This window comes from Ornithorhynchus anatinus, chromosome 19, assembly GCF_004115215.2.
Source record: "Ornithorhynchus anatinus isolate Pmale09 chromosome 19, mOrnAna1.pri.v4, whole genome shotgun sequence".
Taxonomy (NCBI): domain Eukaryota; kingdom Metazoa; phylum Chordata; class Mammalia; order Monotremata; family Ornithorhynchidae; genus Ornithorhynchus; species Ornithorhynchus anatinus.
The window spans coordinates 22,232,891-22,257,093 of NC_041746.1; the positions used below are offsets into that span (position 1 = coordinate 22,232,891).

Here is a 24,203-nt window from a genome sequence, read left to right on the forward strand (position 1 = left end):
CTTGTAGACTCCGCATCGCTTGGAACGGTGCTTGGCACATAGTAAGCATTTAACGGATACCATCATTATTAGAGAAGCAGCGTGGCACAGTGGAAAGAGCATGCGGGAGTCCGAGGTCACGGGTTCAGGTCCCGACCCAGCCGCTTGTCAGCTATGTGACTTTGGGCAAGTGGCTTCACTTCTCTGTGCCTCAGTGGCCTCATCTGTAAAATGGGGATTGAGACCGTGAGCCCCACTTGGGACAACGCACTCACCTCGTATCCTCCCCAGCGCTCGGAACAGTGCTTTGCACATAGTAAGCGCTCAACCAATACCAACATTATTAAAACGGGGATTAAGACTGTGAGCCCAGGGGGACAACCCGATCACCTCGGATCCTCCCCGGCGCGTAGAGCGGTGCTTTGCACCTAGTAAGCGCTTAATAAACGCCATCACCGTTATCACTGTTATTATGATTATTTTTATTATTACAATACAACAACAAACGGACACGTTCCCCGCCCACGGTGTGATATAATCTAATATTATTATATCGTGATTATTCTATTACATCATGGATTACATGCAACATACCATAATATAGTTTTATTACATTATATTATGTTATTATTGATATCATATAATTATATATTTAATTTACACATCATTTTATGATCGTTATATGATTATTATAGGTCATACAACATTATATAATATTTCTATTATATTGATATAACATAACATAATATGCTATGACGATGTATGATATAATTATATTATGCTGATATTATGATAATATTATGTTATCGTTAATATAATATAAAATAACACGATGATTATATATTATATATTTGATTTATAGATAAGTATATAATTATCATTGCGTGTGATTGTATATTATATGATAATGCCATATAATATGATGAGTATATTATATTGATATAATGTAATGTAACATGACAATATATAATATAATGTAATGATATTATGTTGTATATCGTTATATATTATATTAATATTATATCGATATAATGTGATGTTGTTCTATCGTATTATATTATATTGATATGATGTAATATAACATAATACAACAATATATCATGTGATATAATGATATTATGTTGTATATCATTATATTGCTATCATATTACATCAATATAATGGGATATTATCATATCGTATTATGTTGCATGATATCATATTGATATAACGTAATATAACATAATATAACAATATATCATGTAATATGATGCTATTTTTATGTTGTATATCATTATATATTCTATCGATATGATATCAATATAATGCCATATTATTATATCGTATTATGTTATATTACAGCCACGGAAGATGCTATATCATTAGCTCCCATATGATATTATATAGTATTATATTATGGTGTGTGCTATGATATCAATAATAATATATTGACTATGATACATTAAAATAAACGAATTAACGTCCAGGGTGGACATTGATACACCTAAATAAGCGGGGAAACGAACGGATGAGTCGGTAAGCGGACAGATCTATCAGCAGACGTAGAAACTTCCACGGGCCCCGAGGGGAGGCGGCCGGGTGCCACGCGCGCGCGCGCCCCCCGCCGGCTCGCGCCTCTCCCCTCCGGGCGCGTGCCTCGCCCTCTCCCCCCCGCCGCCCCCCCCCCCGAAGCCCCGCCCCCTCCGCCCTGCCATTGGTCCCCTCCCCAGGCCGGGCGGGGAATCCTCGCTCCCCATTGGCCGCCGGCGCCGTCGCTCCCCGCCCCTCCCGCGGGCGCTTCTGGGAAAGGTAGTCCGGCGGCCTCCGGGGAGGCGGCGGCCGCCGCCGTCGTGAGGAAGGTGAGTGGGGGCGGCGGCTATTTGTTGGACGCCCCGCTCGCTTGCCGGACCCCCTCCTCCTGGAAGCCTCCCTCTCCTGCCCCTTTCGGGCCTGTTGATCGTGTGCTGAGCGCTGGGCTAAGCGCTTGGAAGCCACCGTGATGGCCGGGGGGGGGGGCTGCGCACCCTGGCTGCTCCGCCTGCCACCTGTGTCGTCGTCATGATAAGGATCATGATCATATTTAAGTGCTTACTACGTGCCGAGCACCGTTCTGAGCGCTCCGGGGGAGGATACCAGGTGATCAGGTGGTCCCACGTGGGGCTCACGGCCTACATCCCCGTGATACAGATGAGGGAACCGAGGCCCGGAGAAGTGAAGCGACTTGCCCGAAGTCACACAGCTGGCAAGCGGCGGAGCTGGGATTAGAAGAATAATAATAACGATGATGGTGGTGGTAGTGGTATTTGTCAAGCGCTTACTATGTGCCAAGCACTGTTCTAAGCGCTCTGGGGGGATGCCAGATGATGAGGCCGTCCCCCGTGGGGCTCACGGCCTTCGTCCCCATTATACAGATGAGGGAACCGAGGCCCGGAGAAGTGAAGCGACTTGCCCGAAGTCACACAGCTGGCAAGCGGCGGAGCTGGGATTAGAAGAATAATAATAACGATGATGGTGGTGGTATTTGTTAAGCGCTTACTATGTGCGAAACGTTGTTCTAAGCGCTCTGGGGGGATGCCAGATGATGAGGCCGTCCCCCGTGGGGCTCACGGCCTTCGTCCCCGTTATACAGATGAGGGAACCGAGGCCCGGAGTAGTGAAGCGACTTGCCCGAAGTCACACAGCTGGCAAGCGGCGGAGCTGGGATTAGAAGAATAATAATAACGATGATGATGGTGGTATTTGTTAAGCAGAGTAAGCGCTCAGTAAACGCCATCGAACGAAAGAACGAACGAAAAGGATCGGTGGACTCATTCCCTGCCCGGAAGAGGCGGTCGGCTTAGCCGTGGGAGGGGAGACACGGAGAAAAATACGACGTAGTCCAGTAAAACGTCTGTTCCCGCGGTTCGGTAAATGCCGACAAGGTGCCGGGCGTCGTACCGAGTCCCCCCCGGGGGCGCGGAGACGTCGGTCGGACACGGAGACCCCCCGATGGAGCTGGGATCGGAGTCAGGCCGTTGCCGGTCGCGGCCGTGAAATCTGACTTTTTTGCCGTCGAGGCCTTCCCTCCCCGTTTACGGTTCCCCGGTGACCCTGTCGGGGAACCGGAGCCCGAAAATCTGGATCGCGTCGGCGGGGGATGGATCCGCTCGCTGTTGTATCGCACTCTCCCGAGTGCTCGGTACAGTGCTCCGCCCACGGTAGGCGCTCAGTAAATCGGATCGAAGACGGTGGTAACTTCTCCCGGTCTTGCAGGTCCCACAGTTGCAATTTAACGGGCTGGCAGGGAACAGAATTTAGAAAGCAGCCCTGGCTCGGTCAGTGAACTCTCGTTGGCGAGGGGAGGCGGTGCGGTCGAGTGGATAGAGCACGGGTCCGGGAGTCGGAAGGACTTGGGTTCTAATCCCACCGCACCACTTGCGTGCAGCGTGGCCCGGTGGAAAGAGCCCGGGCTTTGCGGTCAGAGGCCGTGGGTCCGAATCCCGGCTCCGCCACCTGTCGGCCGTGGGACCGTGGGCGGGTCGCTCGGCTGCTCTGGGCCTCAGTTCCCTCATCTGGAAAATGGGGATGAAGACCGCGAGCCCCACGTGGGACCACCCGATCCCCCTGTGTCCACCCCAGCGCTTCGAACGGTGCTCTGCACCTAGTAAGCGCTTAATGATAATAATAATAATAATGTTGGTATCTGTTAAGCGCCCGCTAGGTGCCGAGCACCGTTCGAAGCGCTGGGGTGGACACAGGGGGATCGGGTCGTCCCACGTGGGGCTCCCGGTCTTCATCCCCATTTTACAGATGAGGGAACCGAGGCACCGAGAAGTTAAGTGACTCGCCCAAAGTCACACAGCTGACAAGTGGTAGAGCCGGGGTTCGAACCCAGGACCTCTGACTCCAAAGCCCGTGCTCTTTCCAGTGAGCCACGCTGCTTCTCACAGAGACCGACGTTATTCTAAGGACCTGGGTTCCGATCCCACTCCTCCACTCGTGCGGTACGTGGCCTTGGGCGAGTCACTTGGCTTCTCTCGGCCTCGGTTACCTCATCTGAAAATTGGGGATTACCGCCCGGGAGCCCAGTGTGGGACGTGGACTCTGTCAGGTTATCTAGTCTCTGCCCCAGGGTTTAGTACAGTGCCTAGCCCAAAGTAAGCGCTTAACGGATACCTTTAAAAAAAAAAAGAAGCAGCGTGGCTCGGTGGCAAGAGCCCGGGCTTGGGAGCCAGAGGTCACGGGTTCGAATCCCGGCCCCGCCGCTTGCCAGCTGCGTGACTCGGGGCAAGTCACTTGGCTTCTCTGTGCCTCAGATACCTCATCTGTCAAATGGGGATTAAAACTGTGAGCCCCGAGCGGGACGAGCTGATCGCCCTGTATCCTCCCGGCGCTTAGAACAGTGCCCTGCGCCTAGTCAGCGCTTAACAAATACCCCCGTCATTAAATACCTGATACGGTCCTCGGCCCGTAGCTGATGCTCAGCACAGAGCGCCCCCGGTCAGATCTGTGTTTTCGCCCCCAGAAGAGGCCCGTGAAATAGTTCTGTCTACAACCCGCGGATTGCCACCCAAAACCGAAGAGAACAAGTGGATTTTAAAATGCCGACGGCGTATTTCGCTCTCAGACCGTTGCTACAAAATTTTGAACGATGAGTAACTCACACACCCCTAGCTTCCCCGCTAGACCCTAGCCGTAGAAGATCACGAGAGCGGACGTTCCCAATCCGCCGAAGAAACCGGGCGGTTTGATCATTGACGGGTTTCCCCGATTTTGCCAGTGACCCCGAGTTGCAGTTTTTTAAGGAAACCCCTTCGTCGAGCAGCCGAAGTTGTCTGAAGAGGTGTTCGTCGGTGTCATTCTCCGTCTCCATACTGCTCAAGATCAGAAGTTCATTTCCTGAGTCGCCCAAGGCTCAGAAATCTCTGGCACCGTTTCGCCCCTCCGTCGGCGGCGGTATCTTTCTAGTCCCGGCCCCTCCGCCCGTCCGCTGTGTGACCTTGGAGAAGTCATTTGCCTCCTCTGGGCCTCGGTTACCTCGACTGTAAAGCGGGGAGGGAGACCGAGCCCCGCTCGGGGCGGGGACTCTGTCCTCCCAGTTTGCCTGGATCCACCCCAGGGTTTAGTACAGTGCCTGGCACGTCAGAAGTGCTTAAGAAAAGCCCCAAATTATTATTTTTATGGCTATTCTCGGTGCCTCGGTTCCCTCGTCCGTAAAAATAATAATAACGATGGCATCTGTTAAGCGCTTACTACGTGCGAAGCACCGTTCTAAGCGCCGGGGGGGGGGGGGGGTACAAGGTAACAGGTCGCCCCACGTGGGGCTCACAGTCTTCATCCCCATTTTACAGTTGAGGGAACTGAGGCACAGAGAAGCGACTTGTCCCGCGTCACCCGGCCGGCGGGCGGCGGAGCCGGGATTCGAACCCGTGACCTCCGAGTCCCTAGCCCGGGCTCTTTCCACTGAGCCACGCTGCTTCTCTAAATGGGGATGAAGACTGCCGGCCCCATGTGGGACGGGGACTGACTCCAACCTGATTAGCTTGTGTCGGGCCCAGCGCGCGGCACATAGTAAGCGCTCGACAAACACCGTAAAAAACCCACCAGCAGCAAGATTGGGTTCACGCCATTCTCCCCCCGTGAAATGGATCTCCCCAAATGACTCTTGCCTCAGGACCTATGTTATTTAAGGGCTGCTTAAGGCAAGTCGTGCCTTCCTGCTATAAGGTGGAGTGTAAGCGACGCGTCTTCGTGAGTAGACTGACGGAGTTCTTTCCAGGTGCGGGCGGGGCGGCTCTTTCCCCGTGCTCACGGATTCCTTCCTTTCAGTTATGCCGACGGGCTCCCGGGCGATATTTCCGTCTTTCATCCCATTTCTTGAATTTTTCACACCCGCTTCGACTCCGCCGATTTGAAACCCGCCCCGTGATTCCCGGGGTTGAGCCGCGGCGGGTGAAAAAGGCCCTATTTGCCGGTGGAGTCTCTTGCTCCCTAACAGCCCACCCCGAGAATAGAGAAGCCGCGTGGCTCAGCGGAAAGAGCCCGGGCTTTGGAGTCGGGGCTCGTGAGTTCGAATCCCAGCTCTGCCGCTCGTCGGCTGTGCGACCGTGGGCGAGTCACTTAACCTCTCTGGGCCTCGGTTCCCTCGTCTGTAAAACGGGGATTAAGACCGTGAGCCCCGCGTGGGACGACCCGATCCCCCTGCGTCTACCCCGGCGCTTAGAACGGTGCTCGGCACATAGCGAGCGCTTAACGGATACCAACGTTAGTATTATTATTATTATTATTATCGTTAGATTATGGAATAAGATGCCCGAACCTATTTCTTTTTTTAACCACGGTAACAAGTGGCATCTTTAACGGGCCCCGCGTCTCTCGAACTCTTTCCGCGGCCGGACGACGGATACTCTTCCCGTTGTTCAGGGGAGGTTCTCGCTCCGAGCTCGAGGAAGATAGCCGGGAGAGTCAGAATTATGCACCGGAGATGTGTAAACGGCGGGTAAGTCCATCCGTGTGCAGAGGTGTGTGGGGAACGACGTCGGTATGCGTCTTTCGAATTCGAGAGCCGCATTCTTCCTTCCGGACGGCCCGCTACGATTCCCACCGGCGCCCCCGGGGAGCTGCCCGTCCTCCGGTCCGCTCCGGCCGCTTCCCCCGCCACGCTGAGCGGGGAGACGGGGAAGGAAGCGCCTGCTTGGAAACCCCACGGCACTCTGTGCGCGCATCTTTACATTCTCCGTCGTGAGTTATTCGTATTTATGGCTGTCTCCCCCCGTGGACCGTGAGCTCGTCAGCGGGCGCGGTCCTCGCCGAGGATTCTCACGGACAGTTGTTCTCCCGCCCCTCGGCCCTTTCCTCCTCTCCCCCTCCCTCCTACCTCCCCCCGCTTTGCTCCCTTTATTCACCCCCCCCCCCCGCCGTAATTGATCTGTAATTTATTTACGTTCATGCCCGTCTCCCCCACTTCCGGTCTGTAAACTCGCCGTGGGCAGGAAATCTGCTTACTGCCGTGCCGTACTCTCCCGAGCGCCCACTCCGGTGCCCTGCGCGCAGTAGGCGCTCGGTAAATACAAAATATGAACGTTTATCGGGCGCCCGCCCTACGCTCGGCCTCGCACGAGGCTGTTGGGGGCTTACAGGACGCCCGAGGTGGTCGACGTGCTCCCTGCCCACGGGGAGTTTATAGCCTGACGAGGTCGTGCAGCGAGAACCCCTCTAATCCCGGCTCCGCCGTTTGCCGGGTGACCCTGGGCAAGCCACTTCACTTCTCTGGGCCTCATCTGGAAAATGGGGAGCGCGACTGGGAGCCCCACGTGGGACAGGGACCGCGTCCACCCTTCTATCCACCCCGGCGCTCAGAACGACGCCTGACGCCCCGTGAGCGCTCGGTAACCGCCGCCGTTATTAATCGGAGCGTAAGTCTCACCCGGGGCTCGGTCATCTTGTGTCTACCGCGGCGCTCGGTACAGTGCCGGGCGCGTGGTAAGGACGCGTATCGCAGATATCAGATGTCGCAGGTAACGGCACGGTCAATACGATTTGGGGATGGTCCGTGTCTGTCTGCGACCCTTTTACCCTAATAATAATAATAACGTTGGGATTTGTTCAGCGCTTACTACGTGCCGAGCACCGTTGTAAGCGCCGGGGCGGATACGGGGTCGTCGGGTCGTCCCGCGTGAGGCTCACGGTTAATCCCCATTTTCCAGATGAGGTCACCGGGGCCCGGAGAAGCGAAGTGACTCGCCCACGGTCACCCGGCCGACGAGCGGCAGAGTCGAACCCGTGACCCCTGACCCCCGAGCCCGGGCTCTTTCCACCGAGCCGCGCTGCTTCCCCCGAGGGGCTTCAACCCGGAGGACGGGAATCGGGGCCGGCGTCCCCGGTCCCGTAGGCCGGGAGCCGCACGGGACCGTGTGTCCGCCCCGGCGCCCGTTCCGATCTTAGGCGCGGTCCTGACGCCGGCCGAGTACCCCGGCCATTCGGCGTTTTCAGCTTCCACCCAGACCGGCATCCTGCAGGCTCCGCTGCGCTAGAGAAATAACGGATGAAGAGGGAGATGGCGATAGAGAGCGATCCGCAAACTTTGGGGAGAGAATTCCGGCGCGGAGATTCTCCCGGAATCAACAGGCATCGTTCCCACTGACGCATCAGGGGCCGAGAGAGCGCGAGGGCGCGGCGGTGCGCAAGGGGAAGGAAGAACAGCTTGTTGGGAGAACGTGCGTATCATTTAAAAGTGCGATTAGGTCGTAATAGATATTTCGCTCTTTCCGATTGGAACCCACAGCAGAACATCCCTTTTATCTTTATAAGGTTCCCTGGTCGCACGCGCTCGCTTCGCTCGGGGGCCTTTAACGCCCCTCTGTTAAAGCGATGAGATTCACACTCCCGAACCGCCGACGGGACTGTTTTCGTCTTCACGGTACCGGTCGTGCCGAGATCACGCCGACGGTCGGAACCTCCGCCGGCTGAAACCGAGCCCGGGGTCTCATCTCGGACAACCCCGACGGGCGTTATTCCGTCGGGACAGGTCCGAGGCGAAACCCGGCCCGACGGAATGACGGTCATCCCGGTGTTGGTTAGGCGCCTACTAGGTACTGAGAGCCGGGGTAGGCGGTAGACGACGAGGTCCACGTGGGGCTCCCGGTCTAGGTCGGAGGCGCCGGATCCCCGTTTTGCCGCCGAGAGAGGCGAAGCGACTTGCCCGAGCTCGCCTCCGCGGGTGGGATTAGAACCCGGGTCCTCCGACCCCCGGGCCCTTGCCCTCTCCACGGGGCCGCGCTACGTCCTGGAGACAGCGAACGCCGTCGAGGCGAACGGCGGGGCCGCGTGCAACCGACGGTAGAGCCGGCGTCCGTATTTTAGTCCCGCTGACACCTGTCTCTCCCTCCAGACTGTAAGCTCGCTGTGGGCAGGGAACATTTCGGTTATTCTGTCGTATCGTCTTTCGGATTAGCCTGTGAGCCCGCCGACCGGGCGGGGATCGTCAGCGCGGCTCGGTGGGAAGAGCCCGGGCTCGGGGGTCGGAGGTCACGGGTTCGACTCGCGGCTCCGCCACGCGTCAGCCGTGCGACCGTGGGCGGGTCGCTTCGCTTCCCTGTGCCTCGGTGACCTCGTCTGGAAAATGGGGATTAACCGGGAGCCTCACGCGGGCCGACCCGATGGCCCCGTGTCTCCCCCGGCGCTTAGGACGGTGCCCTGCGCCTCGTAAGCGCTTAACAGATAGCGACGTTATCGTCGTCTCTCTCCGCTGCCGAATCGTATGTTTCCAGTGCCTGGTACGGCGCTCTGCGCGTAGTAAGCGCTCGGTGAATGCTGTTGAGCGAATGAATGCGTGTTTTCCCGCCCTGCACACAGCAGACACTCAGTAGATTCCACCGAGTGATGGATCGGTCGGTAGACACCGTGCTCCCTCCCCTCGAGGAGCTTGGGGCAAAGGCTCCCGAGGGCCAAACCCAGAAAGGAGTGGCGACGACAGAGCTGGCTTCGATGTTTTCTCCGTACGCACGCGGACAGAAGCCGAACGGAGGCTGGTTGTACGTCCCCGAAGGGTGGAAGTGGATTCCTGCAGTCGTATCTGTTGAGCTCTTACCTGGAGCGGAGCGCCGTACCGAGCGCTTGGGAGAGCACCCTACGACAACGGACACGTTCCCTGCCCACGACGACCGCACGGCCTAGACAGGTGCGCGCGTGTCCTCCGGGGTCCGCCGTCCTCAGAGGTCTCCCGTAGAGCCGACGTCAGTTCGGCGATCCGCTCCTCTTTGGAAAACGGCATTTGCTAAGCGCTTACGATGTCCCGGCCGCTGTCGGAGGCCTCTCGTGACTGATGACATTCAGTGGTATCTGTTAGTGACGGTGGTGTCCGTCAAGCGCTCACTACGGGCGGAGCGCTGTTCTGAGCCCCCGGGGGAGACACGGGAACCGGGTCGTCCCACGTGGGGCTCCCGGTCTTCATCCCCATTTTACGGATGAGGGAACCGAGGCTCAGAGAAGCGAAGGGACTCGCCCGCCGTCACGCAGCGGACGGGCGGCAGAGCCGGGAGTCGAGCCCGTGACCTCCGACTCCGAAGCCCAGGCCCTTTCCACCGAGCCGCGCTGCTTCCCCGCAGCTTTATCGAGCGCTTACTGTGCGCGGGGCACCGTACCAAGCGCTTGGAATGGACAATAGTACGGACACTCCTAAATGATAGTTACGGCATTTGAGAGCTTACTGTGAGCCAGGCCTGAACTTAAACGACGGGGTGGATTCGAGCAAATGGAGTTGGACGCGGTCCCCGCGCCCGCGTGGGGCTCGCGGGCTCAGTCCCCGTTTTACGGACGAGGGAACCGAGGCCCAGAGAAGCCAGGTGGCTTGACCGAGGACCCACAGCGGACAGGTGGAAGAGCCGGGATCAGAACCCACGACCTTCCGACGTGTCTGCTGTCCCCGGGCCTCGGTTCCCGACGTCTGTGGGACGGGGATCGATAGTGACAATGCCGGCGTCTGTTAGGCGCTTACTCTGTGCGGGGCACCGTTCTGAGCGCCGAGGGAGATACGGGGCAACGGCGTCGCGTCCCACGTGAGGCTCACGGTCAATTCCCGTTCTCCGGATGAGGGAGCCGAGGCCCGGAGAAGCCGAGCGACTCGCCCGCGGTCGCCCGGCCGACGAGGGGCGGAGCCCGGGATCCGGACCCGTGACCCCTGACTCCCAAGCCCGGGCTCCTTCCGCTGAGCCGCGCCGCTTCAAAATCCGCGTGCGCTCGGTGGGACAGGGACCGGGTCCCGCCCGATCAACCTGAATCTCCCCCACCGCTCGGAAGGCCGCTCGGCGCACAGCGAGCGTCGAGTCACTTCCCCTCTCCGGGCCTCGGTGACCTCGTCTCTAAAATGGGGATTGAGACCCCGAGCCCCGCGTGGGACCACCTGATTCCCCTGCGTCTACCCCAGCGCTCAGAACGGTGCTCTGCGCATAGTAAGCGCCTAGCAAATACCAACATACCGTTATCACGCTTAGAATTAATCGTTCTCACCGGTCTGCTCTCTCTCCCGGTGGTCAGGGAGCGGCAGGATGGAGGCCCAGAGGTGGTACCTGAAAACGTCCAAGGTGGCTTTGGCGATCGCCGTCATCCGCTCCAAGCCGCCCGGGAGGTCCAGCGGAGAGCACGTGCGGCTCCTGGCCGAACTCGTGGCGGGGCCCGACAGCCTGTGGAGAGCCAGAGTCTCCGCCCTGGAAGCCCAAGTTCTCCAGCTGCGCCGGGAGGTTCTTTCCAGCGGGATCCGTTCCGGCGCCCGCCGGGGGAACGGTAAGCGCGGGCGGGAGAGGCCGGCGGAGGCTCGTTCATTCGGCGGCGTTTACTGAGCGCTCGCTACCGGACCGGGCGCTCGGAACGGACAGACGGGCCACGGCTCGAGACGGTCCCCGCCCTCCGACGGGCTCACGGTCCGATCCGGGGAGACGGGCCGACGAGAACGACGGCGACAGATAGGATCGAGGGGGAGGGCGTCCCACCGGAACGGCGGCGGATAGAATCGGGGCGACGGACATCTCGTCCCACAAAATCAATAGGGCGATGGAGACCCGGACGGCCGAGCCCGACGGGTACGGCGGGGGTGGGACGGGAGAGGGGGAGGAGAGGGTTGAGCCGCGGAGAGGTGAAGGGGGAGGGTAGAGGGAGCGGAGGGAAGGAGCGGGGAGCTCAGTGTGGGAAGGCCTCTCGGAGGAGGTGAGCTCCAAGTGGGGATTCGAAGAGGGGAAGGGAATCAGATGGTCGGAGGAGGGAGGGCGTCCCGGGACCGCGCGAGGACGCGGGCCGGGGGCCGACGGCGGGCCGGGCGAGAACGGGGGACGGCGAGGGGGCGGGCGGCGGAGAGAGAGGAGGGAGGAGAGGTAGGAGGGGCCGAGGTGACGGACGGCCTCGGGGCCTAGAGTACCGGCGGAGCGGATGGAGGCCGGGCCCGGGGCGAAGGGAGGCGTAGCTCGGAATCCCGGCTCCGCCGCTCTCGTTCAGTAGTCAGTATTTATTGAGCGCTCGCTATGTGCGGAGCGCTGTACTGAGCGCTCGGGATGGACAGATCGCATGTACAAACGTACGCTCGTCTGCGGGGCGACCTCGGGCGGGTCACCCGGCTTCCCCGGACCTCAGCGATCTCATCTGTAAAGCGGGGACGAAGACCGTGAGCCCCGCTGGGCCGTGGACAGGGTCCGACCCGATCGCCCCGTCTCCGCCGCGGCGCTCAGTACGGTGCCCGCTCTCGGTGAGCGCTTGAGAAGCAGCGTGGCCCGGTGGAGAAGGGCCCGGGCTTCGGAGTCAGAGGTCGTGAGCTCGACTCCCGGCTCTGCCGCTCGTCAGCCGTGCGACCGCGGGGGCGGGTCACTCGGCCTCTCTGTGCCTCGGTTACCTCGTCTGGAAAACGGGGGGTTAACCGTGAGCCTCACGTGGGACGGCCCGATGAGCCCGTATCTCCCCCGGCGCCCGGGACGGTGCTCGGCGCACAGCGAGCGCTCGACAGACGCCAACGTTATTGTACCGCAGTTATTATTTAATCGCATCCCCCCCCCCCCCATTGCCTCCCTGCTCATTCTTTCCTCCCAAGTGAAGCGGTCTGGCTCGGACGGGGCACGGGCCCGACGGTCAGAAGGTCCTGGGTTCCGATCCCGGCTCCGCCGCTCGTCTGCCGCGTGGCCTCGGACGGATGACTTCCCCTCTCCGTGTCTCGGTTCTCTGTAAAACGGGGATTGAGACCGGGGGCCCCGCGTGGACCGGGGACAGTGTCCGGCCCCATTTACGCGTATCCACCCCCGTGCTTACTACGGTGCCTTGCGCGTAGTAAGCGCTTAACAGGTGCCACGGACATTATTATCCCCTTTCCAAAGTGGCAGAGCTCCCGGGCCCGTACCCTTTCCGCTTAGAGCGGCAGGTGGAGAAGCAGCCTGGTTTAGGAGAAAGAGCCCGGGCTCGGGAGTCAGACGTCGCGGGTTCTGATCCCGACTCCGCCACTCGTCAGCTGTGTGACCTCGGGCCGGTCGCTCAACTTCTCTGCGCCTCAGTGACCTCGTCTGGAAAACGGGGAGCGAAATCGGGAGCCCCGCGCGGGACGACCCGATGGCCTTTCACCTGCCCCGGCGCTTGAACGGTTTTTGGCACGTAGCGAGCACTTAACCAACGCCGTCGTCGTCGTCGTCGTCGTCGTCCATTTATTACCAGGCTGCTCCACCGTCCCATTCCGGGTGGAGAGCCGGTATTCCCCCGTCCTTCAGTGACCTGGGAGTTATAATGAAACGGTCCCAGCGAACGGGGTCTGTTTGCCGGTCACGAAGGTAAACATTCACAGAGCGAAGCGGTTCCACGGCGAAACGGAGGCGTCCAGAAAAACAAGCATCCGTGAGAAGGGGCCGATTTTTCCGGCAGTCGTTATTATCCTCGGCATCGTCTTGTGCCGAGACCTCCGCGGGAATTTCTGCTGTATCGTCGAGAGAAAAGAAGTTAGCCGACCGTGTAACGTTAGTGGTTAAAAAATTAAAAAGTGACCGAGTCATTACTCCTCCTCCCCGTGATTTTATCCACCGGCCTTGTCTATTAAAAAGGGACTCAGTTTATTCCTGCTCCTCACCCCGAATTTATCCCCCCCGCTCCGTGCCCTACGTAATTCGCAGTCCCGAAACAATCCGGCAGACGTTTTCGGTCCTCCAGGTTGCGGACTCTCCGCCCGGTCACCGCATTGATACAGTCACTTCTCCTCTCCCGCCTTGATTACTCGTGGCTCAGTGGAAAGAGCCCGGGCTTCGGGGTCGGGGTCGGGGGTTCGAATCCCGGCTCGGCCACTTGTCGGCTGCGTGACCGTGGGCGAGTCGCTCAACTTCTCTGGGCCTCAGTGACCTCACCTGTAAAATGGAGATCAAGACTGTGGGCCAACCCCTGTGTCTACCCCAGCGCTCAGAACAGTGCTCTGCCCGTAGTAAGCGCTTCACAGATACCAACGTTATCACTGTTACTCTCTCAGCCGCCTTGCTGACCTTCCGGCCTCCTGTTTCTCACCACCCCGATCCGTACTTCCCTCTGCCGCCCGGACCGTTTCCCTTCCGAAACGTTCAGACCCCCCTCAGGACCCTCCAGCGGTTGCCCGTCCACCTCCGCGTCAAACGAGAGCTCCTCGCCGTCGGCTTTGAAGCGCCCGGTCGCCTCGCCTCGTGTCTCTCTCCTCCTCCGACCCAGCCCGCACCCTTGGCTCCTCTCTTGCTAACCACCTCCCTGTACCTCAGTCTCATCCATCTCGCCGCCGAACCCCCGCCCGCGTCCCGCCCCCCCCGGCCGGGATCACTCTCCCTCTTCAGATCCGACAGGCAGCCGCTCCCTTCCCGTTCAAAGCCTGACCGAGGACCCGGCTCGCCCGGGAGGCCTTCCCTGACCTCCTTTCCTCTTTTCCCTCCTGCGTCACCCTGAATTCCCCTCTTTGTTCCTCCCCCGTTCCCGGCCCCGCGGCACTTGTGCCCGTTGTCTGTCATTTAGTAGTCGTCTTGTCTCCCCCCGAGACGGTAAATTCACTGTGGGAAGGGAATGCGTCCTTTTATCGTCGGATCGTACGTTCCCGAGCGCTCGGTCCAAACGCTGAGTGCTCGGTAGATAGATCTGGGTGATGAATGACACTCGCCGCGGGCGGGGAACGTTCCTCCCGGCTCCGTTACTCCGTAGGCTCCCGCGCGCCGTGCTCCGCACACGGTAAGCGCTCTGCGGGTACGGTTGATTCGTTTTTCCCTATTTAACGGATTTTTAAATCTCTTCTAGCACCTGAATGGCAAATGTGAAACTCTTTCAAATTCGGCGGAACATGTTTTGCGGTTTTCAGAATGCTTTGTATCGTACTCTCCCAAGCGCTCAGTACGGTGCTCTGCACGCGGTAAGCGCTCGGTAAATACGATCGAGCGAATGCGTGAATTCCATAAGCATGTTTTTCATATTCAGAGGCTCGATCCATCGATCGTTGGTATTCATCGAGCGCTTACTCTGTGCAGAGCCATGTGCTAAGCGCTCGGGAGAGTCCAGTAGCGCAGAATAAGCAGCCGCGTCCCCTGCCCGGGTTGTTGGAAATGGCCAGTCGTGTTTACGTGGTCCCGTTGGAGAGACCGAATTCAGAGAGCCCGAGGAGAGAAGATGAATAAAAACGTAAAATAGGGCCACGCGAAAGGATGTGGCAGTTTTCTCGGACCCATTTTTCATTTAATTTTATGGTTCACGCGCCCGGTTTCTGTCAGGTGACAGTAACCGATCGGTCGGTCCACAGTATTTATTGAAGGCGTGCCGGATTAAGTAGAGCGCTCGGGAAATTACAGTAAGATTAGCAGACGGAATTCCTCCCCGCGAGGATTTTACGATCTAGCAGCATCTACTTATTTCCCTGAAAGGGGTGGATGTTTCAATTTACGCGCCTTATGTTTATGCAACGATTTGTACAAATAATCATGAAACCGCACACGGAGGAGTACGTTCGATCTCGAAATAAAGCGACGGGTTCTCCGCAGGTATGGAAAGCGCGATGAAACCGGGCAGATTCAGTTCACGTACAGGCCGTTTCCGTTTATAACGCCGAAGATGTTTTCGGTTCCCCGACCTCCAGTGAGCGGTCAGGTCATCGGCAGATGGGAGGAGAGAGGCACGTATCTGGGGGGCAGAAAGTCACGAGCGATTTGACTTGTCCATTCCAAGCGCTTAGTACGGTGCTCCGCACGTAGTAAGCGCTCAATAAATACCGCCGAATGAAATTTCTTCCGAATCGGCTCTCCTTGCATCTGCGAGGAACCGTTTCGCAAACCGGCCCCGCGTCATTCGAACGAGAAAGAGTTCCTCTTTCAATAAGTTGTCAGAGGGGAAATCCGTCGGGACGACAACGGTGATGACGATAATCGGGGGGTCCGTGAAGCGCCTGCAGCGCGCCGAGCACTCTGCGGGGCGCTGAGGCGCGGGGTCCCGTTATAGGACGGAGAGCGGGTATTGAGTCATGCCTTCGTTCATTCCATAGTCTTTTTCGAGCGCTTACTATGTGCGGAGCACCGTACTAAGCGCTTGGAATGGACAGATCGGTAACAGATAGAGACGGTCCCCGCCCTTGGCCGGGCGCACGGTCTCATCGGGGGAGACGATCCTGATCTTACAGATGAGGGAATCGACCGACTGAGCACCTACCGGGTGCCCGGCACCGTAGCGGATGCACGGGAGGCCACGACAGCCGGTAGGCACCTTCCCTTCCCCCCCGCCGAGCTTACGGCCCGGGGGGGACCCGAGGCACGGAGAAGGTGAGTGACTCATCCGAGGTCACCCAGCAGGCGGGCGGTGGAGCCGGGATGAAAGCCCAGGCTCTCTGACGTCCGGGCCCGGGCTCTTGCCACCGGGCCGCCCCGCTTCTCGACGACGACGATGTCGATCGTGACCGAGACGTTATGGAGGAGTACTTTTCGCCCCCGGAGTTGACGGTCCTTTGCCTGGAGGAGTTTTTGCTCTTAAGGGTGGTCAAGAGCCCGGGCTCGGGAGTCACTTCACTTCTCTGGGCCTCAGCGACCTCATCTGTAAAATGGGGATTAAGACCGCGAGCCCCACGTGGGACAGCCCGATCACCCTGTATCCCCCAGCGCCCAGAACAGTGCTGGACACATAGTAAGCGCTTAACAGATACCACCATTTCTATTCTATGTACTGCGGGCGGAGCACCAAGGACCATCAACTCCGGGGGGCGGGGGGGGGGGGGGGGCAAAAAACTCCTCCGTAATGTCTCGGTCACGACCGGCATCGTCGTCATCCTCCCCCAGAGTGCCGCCCTTAAGAGCGAAGACTCCTCCGGGCAAGCGGCGCGGCTCAGTGGAAAGAGCGCAGGCCCGGGAGTCGTTCGTTCGTTCGTTCGTTCGAATCTATCGAGCGCTTACTGTGGGCGGAGCACCGTACCAAACGCTTGGAATGGACAGGACGGCGACGGACGGAGACGGTCCCCGCCCCCCCGACGGGCTCACGGTCCGACCGTGGCGACGGATGGGATCGAGGGGAAGAGCGTCTCATTAAAACGACAGCAGATAAATAGAATCAAGGCGATGGACATCTCGTCAACAGAACGAATAGGGTGATGAAGATATACGCGGTCGAGCGGACGGGTACGGTGCCGAGTCAGAGGACGTGGGTTCTGATCCCGCCTCTGCCCGTCGCCCGCCCCGGGACGGTGAGCGGGTCACTTCACTTCTCTGCGCCTCACCTGGAAAAGAGGGGATAAAAGCGTGAGCCCCACGTGGGGCGACTCGATCACCCTGCGTCGACCCCGACGCCTAGCGTGGCGCCCGGCGCGTAGTAAGCGCTTAGCGCACGGTCATTATCGTTACTGGGAATTTCCTGCCGGGCAAAGGAGATGCCAGGCACCCGTGGGGAAGCGGCCCGACGCTCCCCGTTTTCTCCCGTTCCGTCCCCCGGCGACGTCGTGCGGCGGCCCCGGCGAGGACCGCCGCGAGGACGCCGTGCCGAGGCGACAACCTCGCTTCCCCCGTCTGTGAGACGGGGATCGGCGCCGCGTCCGACCCCATCTGCTGGCGTCCATCCCGGGGCTTGGCTGGGCGCTCGGCCCCTCGTAAGCGCTCAACGAACGCCCCAGACCGAGCTCCCCTTTTCCCTCTGCTCCGCGGCTCAACCCTCTCCTCCCCCCCCCTCCCTCCGCTCCTCCCCCTCTCCCGTCCCATCCCCCCGGCACCGTCTCCCCGATCGGTCTCCCCCGACCGGGACCGTGCGCCCGTCAGAGGGCGGGGGGCCGTCTCTATCTGCTACCGACCTGTCCGTTCCGAGCGCTTAGTGCGGTGCTCTGCACGCCGGCAAGCGCTCGAACGGATACTACCGAACGATACGGACGAACACCGTCGTGATGATAGTAAGGCGCGCGCCCGGGAATCGGCGTGCGGCCCCCCGAGCTACGCGGCGCTCACCGGAAGCGGCGTGGCGCCGGACAGCAGCCCGGGGCCTGGGAGTCAGAAGGTCGTGGGTTCTGGTTCCGGCTCCGCCCCTCGTCTGCTGGGCGACCTCGCTCGGGTCGCTCCGCTTCTCTGAGCCCCGCGTCCCTCGTCTGTAAAATGGGGATTGGGGCCGCGAGCCCCGCTTGGGCCGGGGACCCGATCTGCTCGTGGCCACCCGAGCGCTGGGCCCCCGGTGAGCGCTCAGCGGATACCGCGACGATAATAACGATGACCGGATCCCCGGGGATCGGGATGCGGCTCGCGGGACGAGTCCGTCCCGGCCCTTCGAAGCTCCCGTTTCTCGTTTCCCGGCGCGGCCGCCGTCGGGAGGCGCCCCGCCCGTTAAGGCAAGAGAGGATCGTCAATACGGCACGTGCCGCGGGCGGAGCTCTGTGCTAGACACCTTGGGCGGGGGGGGCGGGTAACGCTACGACAGCGTCGGTGGGCACGTTCCCCGCCGGCCGGTTTCTGGAAGGTGCTCGCTAGAACGGTAAGCGGTCGCTTCGGAGGGAAAGTCTGTAGTTAGGGGGGAAAGACCCAGAAGACGAGGAGGAACGATGAAGAGTGTGAATGATTACGGGGGAGTATGCCGGCGCTCACGTCAGCCGACGTCGGGAGGAGCCGTTCGACCACCAGATGGCATGAACGCTATCTTAAGCGGCCGAAATCTACCAGTAAGTGCCTTCCGTTGGCCTTCCCGGTCGGGGTGATTATCACGTTTTGGGGTTTGGGGAGGGTTTTTGGGGAAAGGTGAAATGCCCGTCAAACGCCCGGCGGAAAGAGGCCGGGCTTCGGAGCCCGGGGTCACGGGCTCGAATCCCGGGCCCCTTGTCGGCCGGGTGACTTTGGGCGGGTCGCTTCACTTCCCGGGGCCTCGGTTCCCCCGTCTGGAAAACGGGGACGGAGACGCGGGACGACCCGATTCCCCCGCGTCTCCCCCGGCGCTTAGAACGGGGCTCGGCACGTAGCGGGCGCCTGACGGACGCCGGCGTCGTCGTATATCTTCATCGCCCTATTTGTGCTGTTAACGAGATGTCCGTCACCTCGATTCCGTTCGTTCGCTGTCGTTTCGGCGAGACGCTCCTCCCCTCGACTCCGTCTGCCGCCGTCGTTCACGTCCGTCCGTCTCCCCCGATCAGACCGGGAGCCCGTCAGAGGGCGGGGACCGTCTCTACCCGTCGCCGGTTCCCGGCGCTTAGCACGGCGCTCTGCGCGCGGTGAGCGCTCGATAAATACTGTTGAATGAATGAATGAACGTGCAATTGGGCAACGGATGGAGACGATCCCCGCCCAGGGATGGGCTCACGGTCTCAGCGGGGGAGACGGACAGCAAAACCAAAAACACCAGACCTAGTCGCTGGACGGTGAGTTTCTTGAAGGGAGGGATCGCGCGTACCGTGACCACTGTACTCCGTTCCCCCAGGCCCTGAATCCGACGCTCAGCTCGTAGTAAGCGCTCAGTAAATACCGCCGATGATTACGTTTCCCAGCCGTGTACGGGACCGCGCGGCGCGGCTCAGTGGAAGGAGCCCGGGCCCCGGAGTCGGAGGTCACGGGTCCGACTCCCGGCCCTGCCGCTCGTCGGCCGCGCGACCGTGGGCGAGTCGCTCCGCTTCTCTGGGCCTCGGTTCCCTCATCTGTAGGGTGGGGGTTGACCGCGAGCCCCGCGGGGGGCGACCCGGTGACCCCGTATCCACCCCGGCGCTAAGAACGGCGCTCGGCACGCGGTGAGCGCTTGACGGACACCGACGTTATTAGACGGTGAGTTTCTTGAAGGGAGGGATCGCGCCTACCGTTTCTGTTGTACTCTGTTCCCCCAGGCGCTCAGTCCGGTGCTCAGCTCGCAGTAAGCGCTCAGTAAATACCGCCGATTACTCCGGTTCCCAGCCGTGTACGGGACCGCGCCGGGTCATTTGCCCAGTACTCGCCCTCTCCGCCCGCCCCTCCGCCCCTCCTCCCTCCCCGCCCCTCCTTCGCTCCCTCCGCGATCCCCTGCCTCCGTCCCGACCCCGGCAGAGGGTCGGACTCCTCCCCTCCCTGCGCACGTACGAGGGAGGTCGCGGGACTCGGTCGGGGTCGCGGAGGCGCCCCCGTAGACGACTGACAGCTTCTCCTGGGCTTAAATGAGCGGGAGGTGTGAGGGGAGACGGGGCAAAACGGGGGAAGGGGCCGGGGCCGGGCGATGATTCGGGTCGGGTCTTCGGCCCTCCGCGGGCCTCGGCTCCTCTCCCTCCTCCTCCCGGGGGCTTCTCCGGCCCGCCCGATGCGCCCGGGGTCAGGTCTCCCGCGGGGCAGCCGCTCCCTACGGGCCGCGGCCCTCCGGAGGGAGAGGTTGCTGCTTCTCTTTCTTCTCCTCTGCGAGACTAAGCCTTTCCGGGGATTTTCCTCCCGCGTATGGTCAAACGGCCCCGTGACCCGGCCGCGTCGCGCCGCCTGGGCCCCTGGGTTTTCGCCGAGATCGTCTCGAGCGAATCGGCGACCGCCGCGGCGTCGGCCGGGCGTCGGACCGAGCGGCTTTCCCGGCCCGGCTGCGGAGTTTGGGGCTCGAGGCGATCTCCTCGGCGCGGGAAGCCCCGCGTTCGTCCGGTCTCACGTATCGAGCCTCGGCCGTGGGCGAAACGCCGTACTGGCCCGGCTTCAGCGGAGAGAGCGCGGGCTTGGGGGGGGGCGGAGGTCGTGGGTTCTGGTCCCGACTCCGCCACTTGTCGGCCGGGTGACCTCGGGCAGGTCGCTTCCTCCTCTGCGCCTCGGTCGCCTCGTCTGGCAAAAATGGGGGTTAAGACCGTGAGCCTCACGGGGGGACCGCTTGATCACAGGCGCGTTCCCTGCTCCCACGTGATAATCCGATAATCAGATGGGACACGGTCCCCGTCCCCCTCAGGGCTCGCGGTCTCAGTCCCCGTTTTACGGATGGGGGAACCGAGGCCCGGAGAAGCGAAGTGACTCGCCCGGGACCCGCGGCGGATAGGTGGCGGTTCCGGGATCGGAACCCGGGTCCCCCGACCCCCGGGTCCGCGCTCCGTCCCCTAGGCCGTGCCGCTTCCCGTAATGGTTCCTCCGCGCGGGTTCTCGGGCCCGTGGCTCTTCCCTCCTCCCTTTCGTGTCCGTCCGTTGTTTTACGGCGTCCGTTAAGCTCTTGCTGCGTACTGAGCACTGGGGTGGGTCCGAGCTATCCGGGCGGGACCCGGCCCGCGTCTCGTCCGCGGGGCGCATCCCCGTTTCCCGGATGAGGTCGCCGAGGCCCCGAGGGTGACGACGTCGGCGTCCGTCAAGCGCCTACCGTGTGCGGAGCGCTGGGGTAGACCCGGGGGAGTCGGCCTGTCCCGCGCGGGGCTCACGGTCCCCATCCCCGTTTTCCAGATGAGGTAAGTGAGGCCCAGAGAAGCCAAGCGACTCGCCCCCGGTCACGCCGCCCGCAAGCGGCCGAGCGGGGCTTCGAACCCGTGACCTCCGACTCCGAAGCCCGGGCCCCCCCCCCCCCCCGGGGTCGCGCGGCGGGCGGGCGGCGGAGCCGAGGTGAGAACCCGGGACCTCCTGACTCCCGGCCCCCGCGCCCCGGCCTCCGGGCCGACCGTCTCTCGGCTCGCCGCCGGCGGCGTTCGTTCCGGTCGCGTTCATCGGCGCGGCAGCGGAGGGAGACCGTCCCGGCAGCGGGCTCGCGGTCTGGCAGGGGGAGACGGACGGCAAAACGAAACGACCGGGCGGGCGTCGACAGCGGCGGAACAGCGAGAGGGAACCGTCGGTATGTACGTGACCCCGTACCTCCCCCGGCGCTTAGACCGGTGCCCCGCGCATAGTAAGCGCTTAACGGACACCCAGGTTACCGTTACGCATCCACCACGTCGCCGCCCCCCCCCCCCCCCCCCCCCCCCAGACCGTGAGCTCGTGGAAAGAGCACGGGCCTCGGGAGTCGGAGGTCGTGAGTCCGAATGCCAGCTCTGCCACTCGTCGGCCGTGCGACCGTGGGCGAGTCGCTTCGCTTCTCGGGGCCTCGGCGACCTCGTCTGGAAAACGGGGATTAAGACCGCGAGCCCCACGTGGGACATCCCGATTCCCCCGCGCCCACCCCAGCGCTCGGAACGGTGCCGGGCGCATCGTGGGCGCTTAACAGACGCCGACGTCATCGTCGTTACGGGCGGGGAACCCGCCCGCCGCCCCCGTCGCACCGTCGTCCCCCCGCCCCCAGCGCTCAGGACGGCGCCCCGCACGCGGCGAGGGCCCGATCCGTCCGACGGCCCTCCGGGGCCGGGGGGGGCGGGGGGGGGGAGGGGGCCGAATCTCCCAGCCACCCAGGCGCCTGACCCGTTCACCCGTCTGCGTTTCAGAACGTCTGCTCCCCGGGACCTTCCCGCCGAAGGAACCGACGGCGTCTCAGCGGGCCTCGGCCCGGCTGGAAGATTCCGGCTGCTCCACGTGGGGCGACCCGCCGGCGGGCCCCGCCGCGCTCCCGCGGAATCCCCGAGCCCGGGAGGACGGGCGCCCGGCCCGGCCGGCGGCCCCCGCGCCCGGCCCGCGCGGCGGCGGGGCGGGCCCGGGCCTCTCCGCCGACATGCGGTTCTTCCAGCACCTGCTGGAGCTCAAGAACCGGACGGAGCCCGACGGCCCCGACGCCGACCCCGGCGGGAGCGACGCCTCGGCCGTCCCCGAGGCCGCGGCTCGCCTCCTGGACGGCCTGGTGGCCTTCGGCGGCGACCCCGGCTTCCCGTTCCCCGGCGTCCTGGTGGGAGCCACGGGCGCCCTGACCCGCTGGGTCGACGACCCCGAGCTGTCGGCCGCGGTCCTCCGGAGGTGCCGCCCCAAGCTGGAAGACTTGAAGAAGATCCTCGTGCGGACCATCCTGAGGGACGGCTCCGTCAACCGGGTGAGTCGCCGCCTCCCTCGCTCGGGCGACTCGAGGGAAGCCCGTTGAAAAAACGCGCGCCACGGGGCCTCGCCGAGACCTTCCCCGAGTTAACGGTGACGCCGGTATCTGTCCAGCGCCCGCCGGGTGCCGAGCACCGTCCTGAGCGCTGGGGTGGACGCGGGGGGGGCGGGTGGTCCCACGTGGGGCTCACGGTCCGAGTCCCCGTTTCCCAGAGGAGGTCGCCGCGGCGCCGAGAAGCGAAGCGACTCGCCCGGAGTCGCGCGGCCGACGGTCGAGAGGCAGCGCGGCTCAGCGGAAAGAGCCCGGGCTTCGGAGTCGGAGGTCACCGGTTCGACTCTCGGCTCTGCCGCTCGTCGGCTGCGTGAGCGTGGGCGAGTCGCTTCGCTTCTCTGGGCCCCGGTGCCCTCGTCTGTGAAATGGGGATCGAAAGGGTGCGAGCCCCGCGTGGGACGACCCGACCCCCCCCCCCCGCCCCGTACCCCCCCCAAGCGCTTAGAACGGCGCTCGGCACCTAGCAAGCGCTTAACAGATACCAACATTATCGTTATCATTAAGTGGCCGAGCTGGGATTCGAACCCGCGACCTCCGACTCCAGAGCCCGGGCCGAGCCACGCTGCTTCTCTAGTTAGCGCCCGCGGCTCCGGAAGGGCGCGGGGGGGGGGGGGGGCGGCGCGTGCCCGGGTCGAGTTGCGGCCCCAGAGCGCTGGACGGTCTCGGTTAAACGATTCGGTGATGACGGAAATGTCGGTGTCCGTTAAGCGCTTACTAGGCGCGGGGCACCGTTCTAAGCGCCGGGGGAGATGCGGGGGGCCGTCGGGTCGTCCCACGCGAGGCCCACGGCCGATCCCCGTTCCGATGACGACGTCGGTATCCGTTAAGCGCCCACTGGGTGCCGAGCGCCGTTGGGAGCGCCGGGGGAGAAACGGGGTCATCGGGCACGCGCTTCCGATCCCCGTTTTCCGGAGGAGGGAACCGAGGCGCAGAGAAGCGAAGCGACAGGCCCGCGGTCACGCGGCCGACGAGCGGCGGAGCCGGCAGTCGAACCCGTGACCTCTGCCTCCCGGGCCCGGGCTCTTCCCGCCGAGCCACGCCGCCCCTCGAGTCAAGGAGCTCGTCGAAGGACCCTTAGTCGGATCCGCTGTCGGCGTTCTCTGCGCGCTCGTCTTTTTTTCCGGCGGGATTCGTTAAGCGCTGTCCGTACGCCCGGAGCCCTCGGAAGCGTCGGGGTAGATTCGCGCCGGTCGGGGCGGGAGCAGGAGGGAGAAGTGATGTGGCACCCCCGTTTTGCCGTCGAGGAGACCGAAGAGCGGCGGTCAGAGTCGTGACGACGATAAGGTGACAGTTGAAGTTGCGGTAATAATCGCGGCCATGACGATGCCGGTATTGGTGAGCGCCGGGGTGGGTCCCGGGTCGTCGGGTGGTCCCGCGGGGGACTTAGGGTCTCGATCCCC

At 61.9% G+C, this 24,203-nt stretch overlaps 1 protein-coding gene across 1 annotated transcript in view; it reads left to right on the forward strand.

The window, feature by feature from the left end:
• The first annotated feature begins 2,653 nt into the window (after positions 1 to 2,653).
• Positions 2,654 to 24,203, forward strand: part of MEI4 (meiotic double-stranded break formation protein 4) — a 45,953-nt gene continuing 24,403 nt past the window's right edge. Inside the window, exons 1-4 of the mRNA XM_039914865.1 lie at positions 2,654 to 3,155; positions 10,972 to 11,217; positions 22,214 to 22,364; positions 22,407 to 22,749. Coding sequence (XP_039770799.1) covers positions 3,095 to 3,155; positions 10,972 to 11,217; positions 22,214 to 22,364; positions 22,407 to 22,749 — 801 coding nt within the window. The 5' untranslated portion in view covers positions 2,654 to 3,094. The remainder of the gene's footprint in view (positions 3,156 to 10,971; positions 11,218 to 22,213; positions 22,365 to 22,406; positions 22,750 to 24,203) is intronic.